Source organism: Epinephelus fuscoguttatus, linkage group LG6 (assembly GCF_011397635.1).
Source record: "Epinephelus fuscoguttatus linkage group LG6, E.fuscoguttatus.final_Chr_v1".
NCBI classification, from domain to species: Eukaryota; Metazoa; Chordata; class Actinopteri; order Perciformes; family Serranidae; genus Epinephelus; species Epinephelus fuscoguttatus.
This window is the reverse complement of record NC_064757.1, coordinates 41,748,804-41,766,629: the sequence shown is the minus strand read 5'-3', so window position 1 is coordinate 41,766,629 and position 17,826 is coordinate 41,748,804. Positions and strand designations below refer to the sequence as shown.

Genomic DNA, 17,826 nt, shown 5'->3' with positions numbered 1-17,826 from the left:
CCTCGTGAAGCCTGGGGACCAGATGAGAAGTTGTGTTCCAGAGTGAGACATCCACCATTTGGAGAGAGTGACATGCACTCTAACAAACTGACTGATGGGACCAAATTAAAATAAAGTGATGTGTCCTGTGGCGTGACAGCTGGTAACTTAACGGACCGTACCAGGGTGGAGCCAGCCCAGTTGCCAGAGGAAAATGTTGGCATTGTGCGTTTTTACAAACCACAAATATGTACGTTACATTGACACTTTCAAACATATATCAACATTTCTAAAGCGATGTAGTATATGAGCTGAGATGGGAAGGATGGTGGATGCTGTGTCAGCTAGGCGAGATAACTACCAAGCTGCAGACCACTGTTCCAAACCATCAGACAACAAAACCAGTTGTTTCTTAGCGAGTCATCGCTGTGTTTCCAGCAGCTTTTGAAGCACCAAATGTGTTGTTTGCAACCTGTCACTGTTTTCCCAGGACAATAGGAGCCACTGTTGTATTTTCAGTTGAGATTATGCCCTTAAAACTGGGTACTTAAAGCCAAGACATGATCTTTTCTTCACCATAACCAAGTTGTTAATCTGCCTAAAACTAAAAACACTTTCACTACATAATGACATCCAAATGCAGTGTATCCTTGGTTTGCAAGAACGTACAACCAACATTTCTTCTGGCATTTGGGTTGGTGTTGCATAATACAACTCCTTAAGCACTATTTTCCAGTACACAGTGAACAGTGTTTGATTTCAGGATCTATTTTTCTCGCCAAATGTCGCCATTTGTGTCTAGTAATTTCTGTTTCCATGAACTGATCTACTTAATTTTAATCTTTTTGTTAATGTAACATGAAACCAGAACGATAATAAAATTATAAAAATGTGAAACCTGATGTTCGCTACCCAAGAATACTCTTTTTGGATCATACAGAAATGAATGGAAACTCATCGGCCAAACTGATTCGCTGTGATGAAAAGTTTTGTTTCAAAGGGTCACAACATAAATCACAAAATTGTTAAAAGGCAGATGAGGGAAAATACATCTTTTAGACTTGCTGGGTACGTCCAGCTCTTTAATTCCCCTTCAAAATAAATATTTGAGAGAAAAAGAAAACTTTGGTTGAACCTATCGTGACTAATTTAAGCACTAAAGGTATAGCCCATCAACACTGTGTCAGTTCAAAGTTCAAAGGTGCAATTCTGTCCAATCACTACAACTTTCTACTTTTTGCAGTTTTCCCCAAGTCACCAAATCCATTTCCTTTTTTTTGGTTATGCAGACATGTACAACACGAACGTCTCACTTTTACCAACAAAAATTACTGCTAAAGACGGTGCAACAGAAAGCAGAGGTAAACTGGTAAACTGGCAGAATTCAATATCTTTTCTATTGCAACACAAATCTGGAGAACAGCTGAAACAATGACATTTGAGAAATGTCACAAAGTGTGGGTCGGGTTGTGATATATTTCAACTAAAATTGAAACTTAGTCCTATAAAAAATTAGCTCTTCAGTTTGTGTCGGACTTAAAAAATGTTTGTCACTAAGGATCAAAGTGCAAATTGAAATATTTCTGAATTTTCAGTTCAGTTCGTTGCTGTAGCTTGAATCATCCTCCATGGTACATTTAAGAGCTGAAGCTGACACACTGCTCCTTGCATCCTTCAATCAAACAGAGCTGGTTCCAGTTTCATCATGTGACAACAAATCAGCGCACATCCGACATGTCAGTCCCACAACATGGAGGACAATCAAACAACAGGACATCTTCATACCCCCACTGACGCAGATGGAGTGATGCCTCTGCTAGCAGCAGCCCTGGGACAGCCTGTTTCATTATTGACGAGCATTAGCACGAGCTAACTGTACCTGCTTTGTAAGGCAGGTGTCGACTCCCCGCTCAGTTATTTTTTGCTCTCCACCGTTATTGTGAAAACACCAGGTGAGGACATGCTGCTGCAAGAGCGCAGCCACTTAACCTCTCCATCGACGCCCCAGCAGGGGATGCTGGGTCTCCTAATGGGGATACAGGGAGGGGGGAGGAGGAGGCAGGAGGGAGCGGGGCTGGGAGGGAAGGAAGGGCGTCAGCAGATGCCAATGTTTCTAGCCTGATGCCGCAGCTGTCAGCACAGATGATGCCTCCGCCGTGAGTGCTCCTACACAGCTCGATGACCAACTGAGGACACTATGATTCCTGGACATCGAGGCTGAATGTGGAGCCGCCTGCTCCAAGTTCCCGGTGGGACAGGAAGCTGCAGCTGAGCACCTCAACTCGGGTGACTGCTGCATCTGAAATATGTTCCCCGGCAGTCCATGTCTATGAGGTCACGACAGAGATTCAAGCAGCACTGAGGAGGAGGCCTCATGTGGAACAAAACATGGTTAAAAGGGGGAAGAGGGAGATGGAAGGCGATTCTTCTTCGGCTGAGTTGAGCCGTGTTAACAGAGCGCCCTGTGAGCCGGTAGCGGTGATGGAGCAGAAGCAGACAGATGGACGGAGACGGAAGTTTCCGGGCTCCGCTGTTCCATGCAGGTGGTCCTGGGTGCAGGGATTGTCAGTGCATGGTGAATTATTTAAATGGGGAGCGTGGAGAAGGGAATGGCTGCATCTGTCGCACATCCTTTTAAAGCCCCTCCAGCAGATGTGTTTACTCACCGCCCGTACCAGCTAACTACTTAATGGGTCACCAACGGCAGCCAAGAGTTAATTAAGCAGGCCTTTTGCAAATGGCGGGCACGTAGCATCAGCGTCGGCTCAGGTCCTGTCAGGTCGTAGCAGGCGCTGTAGGCCTGTGGCTTACAGATGTAGTCGCTCAAGTTCATCCTTTTACTGTGTCCTCTGTGAGTTGGATGAAAGATGTGAGATTCTGTTTTGCTCTCCTGATTTCTGGATAAAGTGAAAGGAAGACTTCTCCAGTAGCTGCTACTATGAGAGCAGCTGTATCTGAAACGCTGCATTTTCTTCACACTGATAAGTAAAGACAATCAGGTGATTGTGATCCCACTGCTTTGTGTGAATATTTTTTTTACTTAAAGTGATGCCAGCTGGAAAAAGTGTCACATATAGTATCGCTAGCAGCTGGAGGAAAAGCAGCAGTGACCTGCTGTTAAAAAACAAACAAAGAAATAACTGAGAGCACAGACCGCTGCCGAGGCTGCACAAATATTTAAATTTGTTATTTCATTTAAGAAAATGTTTATGTGTCTGCATGGAAATCTGTATCAAAATGCAAAGTGACTGACAATAGTGGGGCACTTGTCAGTTTTTTGTGCAGAATGTCATCAGCTGATAGCACAAATGCAAGTCCATCAAAATTAAAAAAAAAAAATGCACATATTTTCACGTTTTTTGTTAATGTTATTTTGCTGTATGTCCTTAATTGAATTGTTTTTTGTTTGTTTGTTTTTGGTGTATTCTCCTTAAATACAATGTTCAGCACGTCCTAGGTCAGTATGCAACACAACAACAGCATTATCTTTTTAGAATACTTTTACAAAATAAAATATTTACTGCCAGCGATAGTTCTGATGGCCTTGTATTAAAGCTCACAGTGGTCTTGTGACATATATATATATATTTTTTAAAGATCTTCACATAAACAATTTCTATATTAATTTTTTTCATGTCCCAACTTCTCATTGATTTATCCTATCTGTTTATTTAACATGTTCATTACGGGTAGATGTGCAAAATGTGTGTTTAGCACGTTTATCTGAAGCTAATTTGCAGCTCTGGCCATTGCTTAGATTTTTTAATTCAGTGTTATAACAACTGAACGGACAAAAAAGAGAGTTGTGTGTGAGAGCTGAAATGCATGTGTCCATGTACTTGTTAAATCACAAGTCATCGCCCCACCTGCATCACCTGCACTCTTGACTAGACCACTCCCCATGATTATAAAGCTCCACCCTTCAGGCCTGCGACTTCTTTGTCCTTTCAAACATGCCGCGCAGAACAAAGACACGACTGATATTTTTAAGTTTAAACTGTTGAAAATAAGGAAAAGGAGTGACACCGTAGCAGATGCATTAGTGACAAAAAAAATCATCCGACAACCACCATAGAACTGTTCAACTATTCTGGATCCTGTGTTTAAATGTGCACCCCAACATCAGGTGTTCTGTGAGCCAGCAGCAGCATGCAATGTGTGTTGCAAAGGACTGTGTGTGCATCGACACACAGGTGCAACAGTGCATTCCTCTGTGTGTTAAAAAAAAAATACTTAAATCTGCAGGAAGGTTTTGTGATATCCTGCAAACAAACAAATAGAAGTGAAACATTAGAGTGCGTCTAACTTCATGTTTTGTATCCCGTCAAAAACTCCTGTTCCTCTTTCCTCACCGTCAGTCAGCATCTGGCAGGAAAACACGTTATCATGAGCAGTTTGGACGTTATGTGAGAGGATTATCTGAGGTGAGGCTCAAGTTGATTTGGAGTAGTTACAGCACCGCCGTCATCATATGATACATAATCTGTTTTAGAGCTCAAAGACCTCCAGGAGCCAGCGGCACTCATAATCATACATTTTTGATTGGATTGCCGTCATGGAGGACATTAAAATCTGTTGTTCCATCTAGAATGCCTTAGCGATCATCTGTTATGGTTTGGGATTATAAGAGATGACGCTGGAAATCAAACAATAGCTATGCAGCCAGGAATAAACGCATATTTACACTGTTTTCACTTAAATCTTGGTGGGTTGTATGTATGGAGTGTTTTTCTGTCGGGCGCCGTCGACAATGTTTACTGCGTCTTTACGCTACACCAAACTCTTCATCCCTACATCTACTGTTTTAACATACAGCTAATCTATAGATTTAGGAGTTGTTTATTGGCATGGAAGAACAAAAAAAAGAAAAACTGCATGTAAGAACAAGAGAAACTGAGAGGACTGAGACGTCTTATTTAAATATACGAGAATTACGGGTGATTTAAACAAAGAACAGAAGGAAAATTAACAGTGAAGACAGAGGAGTGCAGCACATACATGACAACACTTCTGAGGAAAAGCAGAAATAAAATGGTTTTGAAAGAGTCCTGATGGTGGGAAAGTAAAAGAGGAAGTATCTTTGAGTGTGTGTGTGTGTGTGTGTGTGTGTGTGTGTGTGTGTTGTTTTACAGAGGAAGGAAGATTCACTCTGCCGATTTCAGCTGTGATAAGCTTCTTGATTTCTAGATGCCGCTGCAACAGTCCAAACATTTACACAACACAATGCTGCTTTTTCTTTCTTCGCTCATCTACGGCAAAATCACAATTTACAGGAGAACATATTAAATTTTGGCGCAGAAATATTTACATTGTCCTGTCTGTAAATCCTGGAGCTCACAGTGAGACGCCTGTCATTAAAATTTCACACGTCTCCTGCTGTCCACATGCCAAGATTGCAACTTACATACATCTATAGAAACACTGCCATCACACAACACCATCAGTTATTTTGGAAGAATTACTTTATAATAATAATAATACAGATATATTTTCTATGCATGCTTTGCATATTTCGAGCCATTTATTAATGTGTCAAACTTGCGATATTTTGATGATCAAAGGCACAAAAAAAGGGGGAAAAAAGGGGGAATTTTTGTCTTTACTGTCAAAAAAATAAATAATTTAATTGCATAACAAATAAAATCAGAAAAAACAGTGAAGCACTGTTTTTTCTGTCTCTTTTGTAACAAAGAAAACCTGCATCATATCGGCACTAGACCACATGACCGGCCAAAATCTGATATTGATACAAGAATCTCAATATGAAGTCAATATTTGCACCATATGCAACATGAAAACACTCCACCAGCACCTCCTCCCCGTCAAACAGAAATCCCACTGGCTACTTACTGTCCCACTTCGTAGAGCACCGGTGCAGGACACAGCAGATAATCACTGCGCACAGTGCTCGGCTTGTGATCTGTAAAAAAACAGAAGACAAAAACAGTGTGTCAAAATTTGTTCTCAATCATCACTGCATCAGGAGACGAGCAAATGTAAATTACAGCAGCATTACATGAAAAATTTGCTTTATTTTCCACGTCATTATGGAGCATTATGGGTATCACAGATTTGTAATCCCAACTGGCAACCAATTTAGTTATTTTTTAACACTTAATTTAATTAATGTTATGATGAAATAAAGCCACAGTTATTTTGAGCGATATTACAAAATAATTATCAACTCAGTTTTGCCAAATTTAAGCGGAAAAACCCTTTAAACTTCACGTTCTCAGTGAGCCACATGTGAACTCTTTGACCCTCTGTATTACATGGGAAGGGTCATGTGAATTTATTTCAAACTAAGCATCAGTTATACAAAATAATATATATATGATATATGGTAGTATCAGGAAGATGTATTATGTCATATGTTTGATGTTCCAGCTCTCTTCTGTCGCTGAGAGTTGCATAAAGGTTAAAAAATAGACAGATGACAGATTGGATTATGATGCATGTGTGTGCGTGTGCTTGTGTGTGTGCTTGTGTGTGTGTTCAGGTTGACAGAGGCCCGGACCATCTTCAGCCACGGAGGTCGTTGAGATTATTGATATTATTTTTATCCCGCCTGTCTGCTCGGGGCTCCGACTGACTTGGTGATGGAGAAGACTGTAGCATCTGTTCCACATATGTGGTGTGTGTGTTCCATAGTCGCCATGATGCCTGTCCATAATTATAAGGTGCCCCACTGTTAGAAAGGTCTGGGCTGAACACATGCAAAAGCCAATGAGGGAATAAATAGCCCCAAGTGGGCGAATGTGAGACAGCCTAAACTGAGAAAGGACTAACAGGAAGACATCTGCTAATGGCCACTTCCTGATTCGGATGGAGTTCTTTTTTAAAAGAAAAAAAAATATGCTCAAGTGTTTTAGTCAAGTTGAAATGTTGAAAATCAAAAATAACTTGTCAAGGAGGGAAGTGTTGTCATTGGCAGTCGTCGAACCCACAGATCCCACGGCCAAATGAGAGCCTGAAAAGATTGGCTTTCGGTGCCAAATCCAGTTTGCTTCCTGAAAAAGGATTTCTCGACAGAACAGACTGCAAGCTCAAAATAAGAAGCACAGTGACCTACATAGCCTCCTTTCTTCTGTTCTCATCATATACGTAGATAGGGAGCTGCTGTGAGATAACAGACGTATTGGGACAGGGGTTTGTTTTGGCATGTCCTTCCCTTTGAACACAGAGGTCACCACCCGCAGGCCTGACTCCATGTATACCACAGAGAGCCACGTTACACATATATGATGTCAGTTAACACACAGCACCACGATGGATGAGCCATAGGACAATGATGGATATCTGGCCCTGTTTACACCAGGTATTTACACGCGTCTTGAGTGATCCGATCACTGTCTTCCACAAGCAGCTAAAACCTGGCCACTAAGCCGTTAGCCGAGTAGTGTTCAGTGTGATCTTAGTTTTGTTGGTGGGCTCAGATTCGGTCGTGTCAGATTGTGTTGACTCCTGTTGAGCTCTGTTTACCGTGTCAAATCTTTCCATCGCTCGCTCTGACGGTCACTGTTTCTCTGGCTGCTGAGCTCCTGAGAAGCTCCTGTGATGTTTCACTATGAGAACCAGCAACCGTGAGGCGTCATGAGGGTCTATAATACCGGGGTTTTATGTGTATTGCTGTTTCCTTCTGAAATATCACAATATTTTTGACCAAATACCTCAATATTAATATTGAGATGAAACTGTAGAGTTGACTATCGGCGCTTTTATGAAATATTTACACAATGAAATATCTGAAAATAATCATCAGTATTGTGGATATGATCACTAAATGAGTAAAGGCAAATAATAGAACTGCTAAATAAGTCTGGTAAGTTAAGAAAATAACATCACTACTTTAAACCAGGAAAAAACAACACCAATACAATGGTCATAAGTGACTTACGTGTCAGGCAAAATCAGTGTCAGGACTCCAAGAAAACCCACTACAAGACATCAAGGATAGACTATCGGTACTCAATACCTTTGGGTATGGATTACTGATAGCCAAAATAACCAAGTACCAAGTGATATCGAAACGTCTCCAGTCAATTGCCATTGTTTTAACGGGCAAAAATTCCCCCGTTCGTCCAAAGAATGACCCATCCGACTGAAAGCCCAACACACACAATATCCAAAATCTAAGGGGCCATAAACATGCAATGTTTTTTGCACCCTCAAATTCATTGTTGTCGATGTAGACATGCAGCAGGCATGCTCAAAGCCATATCGGCGCCATCACAGCACGCACACATTCCTGAGCACCAATAATTCAGGGTGCAATGGCTGCGCCCTGAGATGAACAGCTTTTGGAGCCCAGCAGCCCGCACCGCATGTCATGTGACAAGGACAAACCAATCACGGCTGACAGATATCTTTCCCTTCTTCCATAAATATCAGTCTGTGATCAACTTCAAGAGGAAGTTAATCATGTTAGTGCAGGGCTACCAGAGCTTTACACCTGTCAAAATGGACAGTATTTTTGGCCAAATACACACTTACAAAAAATAACCTGGAAGAAGATCAGCTCTGCACTCTGGTTATGATCGCCTAGCAACCTGAGACGTGGGCACAAGAGTAGCGCCCAGCACCTGACCTTGTGTTTTTCAGGCTGTTAAAGACGCAAGATGTGTGCGGCCCCTAAGTTGGTAAAGGCAAACAACAGAAGAGCTAGAACAGTCCAGTAAGTTAAGAAAAGCACGTCACTTTTGTGTAATGCAGCGGTTTAAAGCAGGAAAAGACAACACTTAAAATATTACAATATCCAAAATCTAACCCGCTTTTTTTATGTATAGGGTATTACCAAAAGTCTCATGAGAGGCAGGCGAACGAAACAAACTGGGTTACTGGGTTTCTCACCACTAGCGGTGGTGATAGCTGCAGGTGGTTTGGTTAATGCTAACATTACATCAACAGGCTCTTCACTGCTAGGAGTGGCAGTAATGTTAGGATTTGACTTTCGTGTTCTCTTTTCGTGTTCATCTTGTGTTGACCTTTTGCAGACAGGCCAACATCATTGTAATGTAACGTCACTGAGTCCAGCCGTTGACAGAGAAAAGCAGGTGAGGATGCACATGGGAGAAGTTTTCCTAGTAGACTTTCTACTAGAAAGCCCTTTCTGGACTCTTTCCAAACCATGCTTTTTTTACTGACCTTAAAAGGGATAGTGCACCCAAAAATGAAAATTCAGCGCCCCAGATTCAAATGTCCAAAAACACATAATTGAACAGCAAAATATGCGCGAGACCATGAGACATGGGCACCACCTTCCTGTGTGTTCACGTGCTTTCGCTGGTCTTGCGCGCAAGCGCACACACGTGAGCGCGGTGCACAGAGAGGCAGTCAGAGCTACAGGCTACAATGAGGCTAAAAACAGAGTTCAAATGACGTTCTTCCAAACAACTTTTTATGTTGGGGCTTCAGGACACTTGGATCACTACGGACGAGCAGTATGGAGATATTTTGTGGTTTCAATTATGTGTTTTTGGACGTTTGAATCTGGGGCGCCGTCAGCCTCCATTAGGTGGAGTTGTGTTGCTACCTCCTCTCCCCTGGGATCTCTGCAAGTGATGTGAGGACTCTAAAACTTCACCTGAGCCTCCCTCGGCATATGGGTGAGTAGATAATGGCTGAATTTTCATTTTTGGGTGCACTATCCCTTTAACCAAGAAATCCCTTTCTGGCTGAAAGCCCTTACGGAAAACTTCTCTCAACTGTGGCAAGAGCGATACTCTGTGAGTGTCATGTGATGTCCCAATGCCATTATGACTCGCCCAAAAAACCTGATATGGAGAGGGCAGAAAAGAATACCAGCAGCTTAGTGCACAAGAAAAAGCCATGGTAGTCATTGGCACTGGGCACCAGTGAGTCCCGGCCTACTTGGAGCACTTAGTGACAGTTTCAGCAGAAGCTTTTAACTGAACCTTGAGTTGAGATTTTTCATCAAATGAATAAGTGATGTCTCTGAATCTATGCAATAATGAATAATCATTGTACTGAAAAAAATGAAATGATCAAAAGCCCAAGTCGTGCTGGATGTTGAATGCGATGGATGCTACCTGGATGGAGCGTACATGATGATGTACGCATCATGTGCAAAGGACCCAGTGCTTAATGCTGTGTGTGTGTAAACTTCCCCATCTCCATTTCTAATATTAGGACACTGAAACATGGTAATCCCCTTCAGAAAGTCTCGAGTTCTGCAAAAGTCGTCAACATAAAAGCCCACGTGGATATATCAGTAATGCATGACATGCAAACTGCCCTAATGACTTCCTTCTCTGATAAATTTAGTGGCAATGAATCATTTCTCTTTGTTTCTGTTCATGGCTGAAAACTTAAACTTAAGCACATCTGATAAACTGACTGAAATGTTGAACAGAGGTATTGTATGAAATGTGAATGGTTCATTATTGTATTAACAAATCTCCTGCTTTTTAAAAACACACTTGACTAAATTTAGAAACCTCCACAAATAGCACTAAGGTCTTTCTTTGCTTTTGCTGTCCTCCATGCTCGTGCTGGCCCGGCCTGATGTTAGATTTATGACTCATTTATTGTCAGAACAACACCTACAAATTCCAGTTTGACTATTTTAATCAGTGCACGCTCTGAGATACAGATTTAGAGCTCATATCAGCGAGGGCCAGACAGGAATTATTGTGTGACGCCACATTCTGCCTTTTTTTTTCTGCTGTTCATGGTGATTAGAAAATATCAGAGCTGTGCTGAATGAACATTTAAAGCTGCAGTTTGAGTTCAAGAACCTGATCTTAGTCTGGTCCTGTGGTTAAAGGCTAAACGTGGTATTTTTCAACCTGGAGTGTATTTTCCGAAGTTTTGGTGTCCAAGTGACTGATGGGAACAGCAGTCTTTAAATTCAGTCCACTATTAAGTGACCTCAGCTGCAATGTAATCACTTGGGGCATTTGTGCGCCGTCAATTTACGGCCACTAGATGTGCTTGTTTTTGCCACTGACAGGCTCAGATTGTTATTTCAAGTGTGTGACAACATTATGGAGAGGATCCCTGCAGAGACAGACCTTTATGTTAGAGAGTAAGATCCTTTTTGTTGAACCAGAAACAGCCCCAAAATGGCCGTTACTAATTCTACCAGACTCCATTTGAATAAACAGTAATTTTAGAGTGTACAGAGGCAGCATATTTCAACATCTAACCAGGTGAAATAAGGGTTAAATTCAACCAAACCAGAGTTGGTGATTGTTGGAACAGTGAAAAGACGAACCAAGATGGTTTCTCTGAGTTTTATTTTGTGTCTGTCCACTTTGAGGTAGGTCTGTTTTTCAGTGATAAAATTGCACCTTATTCAAATGGAGTCTGGTGGGTTAGGCAGTAGCAATGTCAGGGCTGTTTATGGCTCTTACTCTTTAACAAAAGGGTCCATCTCTGGAGAGATCCTTTCAATAGTGTAATCAGACATTTAAAATAATAATCTGAGCCTGTCAGTGGCAAAAACAAGCACTTTAGTGGACGTAAACTGATGGTGTGAACATGCCCAGAGTGGTTTCACGGCTACAGTGCTCTCGATCAACACTGGACAAATTCCAAAAGTTGGTTCTCATTAGTCACTTGGATAGCAAAACAGAGAAAAATACTAAACTTACCCTTAAAGAGACTCTGCTTTAACTATGAACACAAGGTGTACCGTAGTCACTACTTCTGATTTCCATCACTTACTGAAGGTTTGCTGGTCGACAATGAAGCTGCAGACGACGCCTTCATTGCTGCGGCCGAGGGTGAAGCCGTTCCCTCTGAGGACGATGTCGAAGGACTCTGGAATGTAAACAAACAGGAGATAAGACTGAGAGGAGGAACATACGTACACTGTACATGCAAAGAACAGAGTTTCTTCTTCTAATATTATCTAACATCAGGCAATCATGCTGTCATTTGCTTCAACCACTTATTGTTTGGTAAACTGGAACTATGTAGAGCTCTGACAGGCCACTGGTGCTATAAAAAGTTTCATGAAAATGAATAAAAATCCAAGTATCTATAGATTAGACTCTCTTTGGTGCAGAGATACAAAGGTTCACATTATAAGCAAGCAATGTCCAAGTTTTCAGATGGCTGGCAGGTTTATTCCATTCCAAATTATATTCTTCTAAAAACAAGAACAAAACGTTTGAACTTCATGTTCTAACTTCGGTATCTTTGTTGTGTTTTGCACAGCTGGAACAAACTACATCAAGCGACACTTGAAAGACTGAGTCACAGATTCTGAGTTTTACACTGATATATTTGGGCATGTTATTTACACCAGTGGTTCCCAATGTGGAGGCTGCACCCCCCTTATGAAGGGAGGTAATTCAGGGTCACAGGAAGAAAAAAAATAATACATTTCATTATTTAACTTCTAATTTTTGACTTTCCTCTAACTTCAGTGACGGGACAGCACCTCTAAAACTGTTTTAAAACTCAGGTTTTTGAATCTGCCATGAGCAGTGATGGAGAGTCACGAGCAGACATTGCTTAATTTTAAATAAGCACTGGAGTAATAAGGCTGGGAACCACTGATTTAGGTGCATTCAAAGGCTAAAAAAATGCAAAATGTGCAGATTTCTGTGGTTCTGTGGGGAATTTAAATGTCCCGTGATGGACGATGGTGTAAGTGATTAATCTACTCCTTGTCTCTAAGCAGACTCTCTTAAACTGACAAATCTTTCCTCCTGGAGAGATGTCATGAGTTCAGTAAGCAAGCAGTAAAAAGAGGGATTCCTGCAGAGAATGAACCAATGTGTGCAGAGCTCCAGGGAGTGACTGTAGCAGGAGGATCCACTCACCGTTCACACAGACACTGGAGGGCTCCACACTCAGGATCTCTGTGCACGATCGCTTTAATATCTGGAGGATGAGAAAGGGAAAAAAAATGAAATGGGTACATTATCTCTTGAGGGCCAAGAATAAATACATCAAGTCCTGGCCGTTATCGGCTCTGTCAAGTTTAGAAAACAGATTAGGGTGCAACACCTGAGAAATGTCTCGCTCCTGATCGGGGCCTGGCGGCTAAAGGAGAGCGCTGAATATCAGCGGCGAGGAGAACAGGAGGGAGAAACGGCAGCTGTGTCAGCCTTTATGGGAAAATTATGCAAGACTATTACATTCCTCAGTTCTATTAAAAACCTCCAGGATCCTGCATTATCATATAAAGAGGCCTGTGTGAGCCCACTGTCATGGAGCTGCACTATCCGCGATGATTCAATAAATCAACAAAGGACAAACTATGCAAATCCCAGTACACAGTCGGTAAAAAGAAGCATATTAACTGCAATATAGGACACTTGAACCTTTCATTTGATGTTGGGTGAAACTTCAATCTGAGGAGAGGAAGAAGGGAGTGTTTACAGCGGCCTTATTAAATATGATGGTTTGATATGGAATCGTTAAAAGGGGAGAGGGTTGTAGATGACAGCTGGGAGGAAAAGGATCTGCTGCTGTTCCTCTGTGCCACTATTTTCCCCGTCTAATTACTTCCTTGGCAGTGCCCGAGATAAAAAGGGAAAAAAAAATTGACTGTTTGCCTGCCTGTGCTTAAAATGATGGAGGGGCCTGAGGAATGACATTGTTTTCCTGTTAAGAAAAAGTTCGGCTCCAAAATGAGAAATTTGCTATTTAGAAAAGTAGCACTCACTCTTCAGTTTAACAGAATATGGTGCTTTCTGAAGAACTTTGGGTAAATGAAGTTATTCATAAGGGTTGGAAGACCTCAGTGTTTTGTCGATATTAAAATATAAGATCTGAACACTGAGATTAGAGGCCTCAGTTTGGTTGAACTCAAACAGCAGCTATTCATTTCTCTGGGATCTAGTGACAAACATTATTTACGAGCTGCAGGGGGAAAAGGAGGCAGTCGTCCAAATACTCAAAGTCATTCGAGTATCTCAGCCAGCGCTGTAACTGGTGGGGTTTCTGAGAGGATGAGGATGGTTTAGTCATTTAGTGGAAATAATTAGGAGTGTGAGGGTTTTGCGCCACAACATCCGAATATCTTGAAGTCAGCGATACTGTACGGGTGGCTAAACTCTGCTGAATGCGTTCAGGAGCAAAGGGAAGTTAACGATAACGATGTGGCTACTTTGCAATTTGGGGTTTTCCCAAAAGGCCTGCAGCTCAGACAACAAAGGCCCAGTGTAGCACAGGACTAACAAAACAAAAAAAAGTCCCAACAGGGCGCAGAAACACAACTTTGCTGAGCTCTCTCTGTGAGTTTTGTCATGCTGGTCACAGAGACGGGGTGGATCCTGCAGCAAAAGACTGCACAGATGATCTCAAATCCTCGAAATCCAACAGAGGAGTGAGGAGGCCAACTAGTCAGGAATCCAGTATTACTAATCAGAGAAGAATGCTCCGCGTTTCATTTGGATGCTGGAAGCGCCACTGTGCTCAGAGCCTGCAACGACTGAGGCCATGGGCTTTTTTGTTGTTGTGCAGGACATTCTTGTGCAGGCTTTCAAAACAGTTTGGGAGGACAGAAAAATACATGAATGACTTTTAATGGCAAGGACGACTCTGTGAACATGACTGTGCATGCCATGGAAATAAAAAATAAAAGATTTTCCAAGCGTATTTTCTTCTAATTATAAATAATCAAATCTGCTTTTTCAGAGGCTTTAAACACATTATAATGTTAATAATGACAAGCTGGATTCACATGCTCCTGAGAGATGACAATATTTTGGGTCAGAAGCAGCGTGTCACTTTTTCCTTTTTCCTTTTGAAGGGTGCCAGTCATGGTTACTCATGCTTTATAATGATCCAACAACTGTTACAAGTGTTTTGGATGAATTCTGGTTGCATGTTTTATCACTTTGTTTCATTGTGCTGCAAAATATTTGACAGATGCATCACCACGACTTAGTTAATTGCACCCTAGATGACATGTGGGGTCATGCAATTGTGGGAATTTTAAATATGTGTATATTTACCACACAAACATTTAAATTGATGTTTTAATCAGCGTCATAATTTGCTTAAATCATTAAGGAGAAATATAAGGAGAAGAGACTGGCATCTGAGATATGCAGCACATTATTGTCTGCACTCAGACATCATCCCACTTTCACAGCCACAGTTTAACACCCTCCTTTACTTTACAGTCAAGTTAAAAGCAACATAATCAATCACGGTTTGTTGTACAACAGAAACAAGACACACCCTTTGGCTGTGCGTCCCTCCAGCTGCATGTCTGACAGCTCCGTCTAGTTCTGTTCTTTCCCTAAACACTGCTGGCCTTGTCGGCTCCGACACAGATGCAAGTCCAGCTCAGGTCAGCGCGCTCCGCAGGGCTCCGGGCTCACATTCATGTAAAAATGTTGCCATACAAACCCCCGCCTTGGCTGACAGTGTTCAGGCTAAAAGCTGCAGCAAATGGAAAGTATCACTAATTGGCTGGCAGCGGACGAGGAGGCTGCTTGGGAAACTTCATATAAACACTGTTTAAGGGACTCTTATGCTCTGACAGCCATTCACTGATTACAGCACTACACTGACAAGACGATGTGTTAACGCCGGCTTTTATTCTGAATTTTTCATCTAATATAAAAGCATTAATTGCATTGAAGCGCTCCTGCACTGAGAGTTTTGACACTGAACACAATAAAAACCCTGTGAAGAGGATGTCATATGGACAGTGACTAACTGTCAAGCTGCTCCAATTCCAGCGTCTTAATTTGCTACAGAGTGGCGAAGACATTTCCCTCTCTGTCTACAAACTGTGGACACAACGAGCAGTTATTTCCACAGACATTTTCCGTGCAGCGTAGCAGGAAGTTCACTGAGGTTTTCTTTCATTTGTGACCAACTTCAATGAAGCCAAGGCAGGGAATTGTTTTGCCATCCTGCCCACCTGACTCCTGAATTCACCAATAATTTAAACTTCAATTATTTCTAAAATAAAAGGAAAGATTACTTATTCATCTCATACATCAGCCTCAAACCAGAGGTGGCTTAAACTGGAAGTCCAGCAACACACACACTCACTCAAACACAAGCAGAAAGCAGGCGAACTTACAGAATTGACAATGCCTTTGAGTGCGTGGAAGCCATCTTTGACAGGAAACACTTGGTCCTTGGTGTCCGCAATATCAGCAAGCTGTTGGTATCATCAAAGGAGTTGAGTAAACAAGGAGAACTGCAGATTTAACGCTGCTTTCTTCTTTTTCTGTTTTCCTCTTTATGACTGAGCACTGTCTTTCCTTTCATATCATGGGCAGGAGGAGACATAGCAGATGGCATGACTGTGGCAAACACTTTGCTCAACCATAAAAGAAAATCACTGCAACACAAACTGGGAGCAATATTGCCTTTGTTTTTGACTTAATAAGAGCTCATCACAGGATGGTTACCATTGGTTACAAGGGACAGGCCACCATGTTGGAAGAGAGACAGTAAAACTCCAGACATCACTGACATAAGAAGGAAAGACTTCAGTGCAGCTCATTCATAATGTGAGCATAACTTGAGATAGGATCATATGTTGTGGAGACAATAAATAAAGTAGTGATCAGATTTTTCTGCGGCTGAATAAATTACTGATTTCTGAACAGTGTGAACGGTGTGACAGGCCAATAACTGATCTAACAGCCAGTGGAGTTGATGCCTTTAATCCACACTTTCTTCTTAAGACTGCACACAATGCAAATGTTCACAGTAAGCTCTAATAGCCACACATCAGTGTTTAACAGATGCATGGTAACATGACCCTGCAGGCCTGTCCACGTCTAGATTATATCCAACAAGGAAACACTCTTAGTTTTATCAGGAAATGTGTACAGAATTATCTGATCAAAGCCTGAAGACGTCTGTGCTCACTTCCTTAGACTTTCCCAGGCCAGAAATCATCTTTTTAAAACACATGCTCATTTGCAGAGCTTCCACAAAATGGAGCAAATTAAATAGAATCAGAGAATTCACTATAACGTCTTATTTAAATGCACCAACAGCAGAACTATATGATGAACTACACTTTCATCTTTGTATGATTTTGCTGTATCGCCTCTGTTTTTAGTTCATAGTTGCACTTTTTTTTATATTACTGTTGATTTTCAAGGGGAACACGCACTGTTGAATTTGTACCAGTTAACTTATTTTATTTGTTCAGTTTGATCAGTGTAATTAACTTGCTGCGTGTTCAAACATGTGGTGTTGCAAAAGGTCGGTAAATTTCCAAGGGAGATTAAGCTTAGGAATTTACAAAATATTGCACATTTTAATCTGAAATCATTTTCATAGTGAACTTATTTTGGGGGAAAATACACATAAAAAAAACCCTACTAGATCTTATTAAATGTTTTATTTAAAGCCTATCCATTAAATTGAATTATAACTATGCACTGCATTCAGCAGCAATATTCCATCACTTGTTCAGATCAATTACACAGTGCATTCTCTCATCACATGTGCAGCCAACACTGCTGCCAGAACTACTGCACTGTCTGAGCCAAAGGACTTCATGCTTTCATGCAAGTTCTGGAGTAAATAGATTTAATATTTTTATTAGAATATTTTAGTAAAAGAAGGATTTCAGCGATATGAAGAGGGTCCTCACATAAAACTGGGCCGTCTATGCAGCAGAAAGATGCAAACACTTTTAAGATTTGTTCTACATGATCAGATATAAAAGAGAAAAAGACTGTGGCATTTGTTTTTGCTCAAGAGGTAGAAAACCTACAACTACCAGAATGCACTTCACCACACCGGACCAATAAACGCTCCAGCTGATAGGCAAACTCAGTTCATGTGTACATTTGACACAATGGCAATTGGCTGGCAACAAACGATTTTATGTTACAAGTAAACTGTATGTTAAAACATGTTTTTGAAAACATCTGAGGTGAG

General features: G+C 41.4%; 1 protein-coding gene across 1 annotated transcript in view; it reads right to left on the bottom strand.

Moving 5' to 3' along the window:
• antxr2a (ANTXR cell adhesion molecule 2a) overlaps positions 1-17,826 on the bottom strand; it is a 119,226-nt gene that overhangs the window by 80,622 nt on the left and 20,778 nt on the right. The window contains exons 7-10 of the mRNA XM_049578554.1: positions 16,001-16,081; positions 12,774-12,834; positions 11,668-11,763; positions 5,830-5,899 (exon numbers count right to left, since the gene is read on the bottom strand). Coding sequence (XP_049434511.1) covers positions 5,830-5,899; positions 11,668-11,763; positions 12,774-12,834; positions 16,001-16,081 — 308 coding nt within the window. The remainder of the gene's footprint in view (positions 1-5,829; positions 5,900-11,667; positions 11,764-12,773; positions 12,835-16,000; positions 16,082-17,826) is intronic.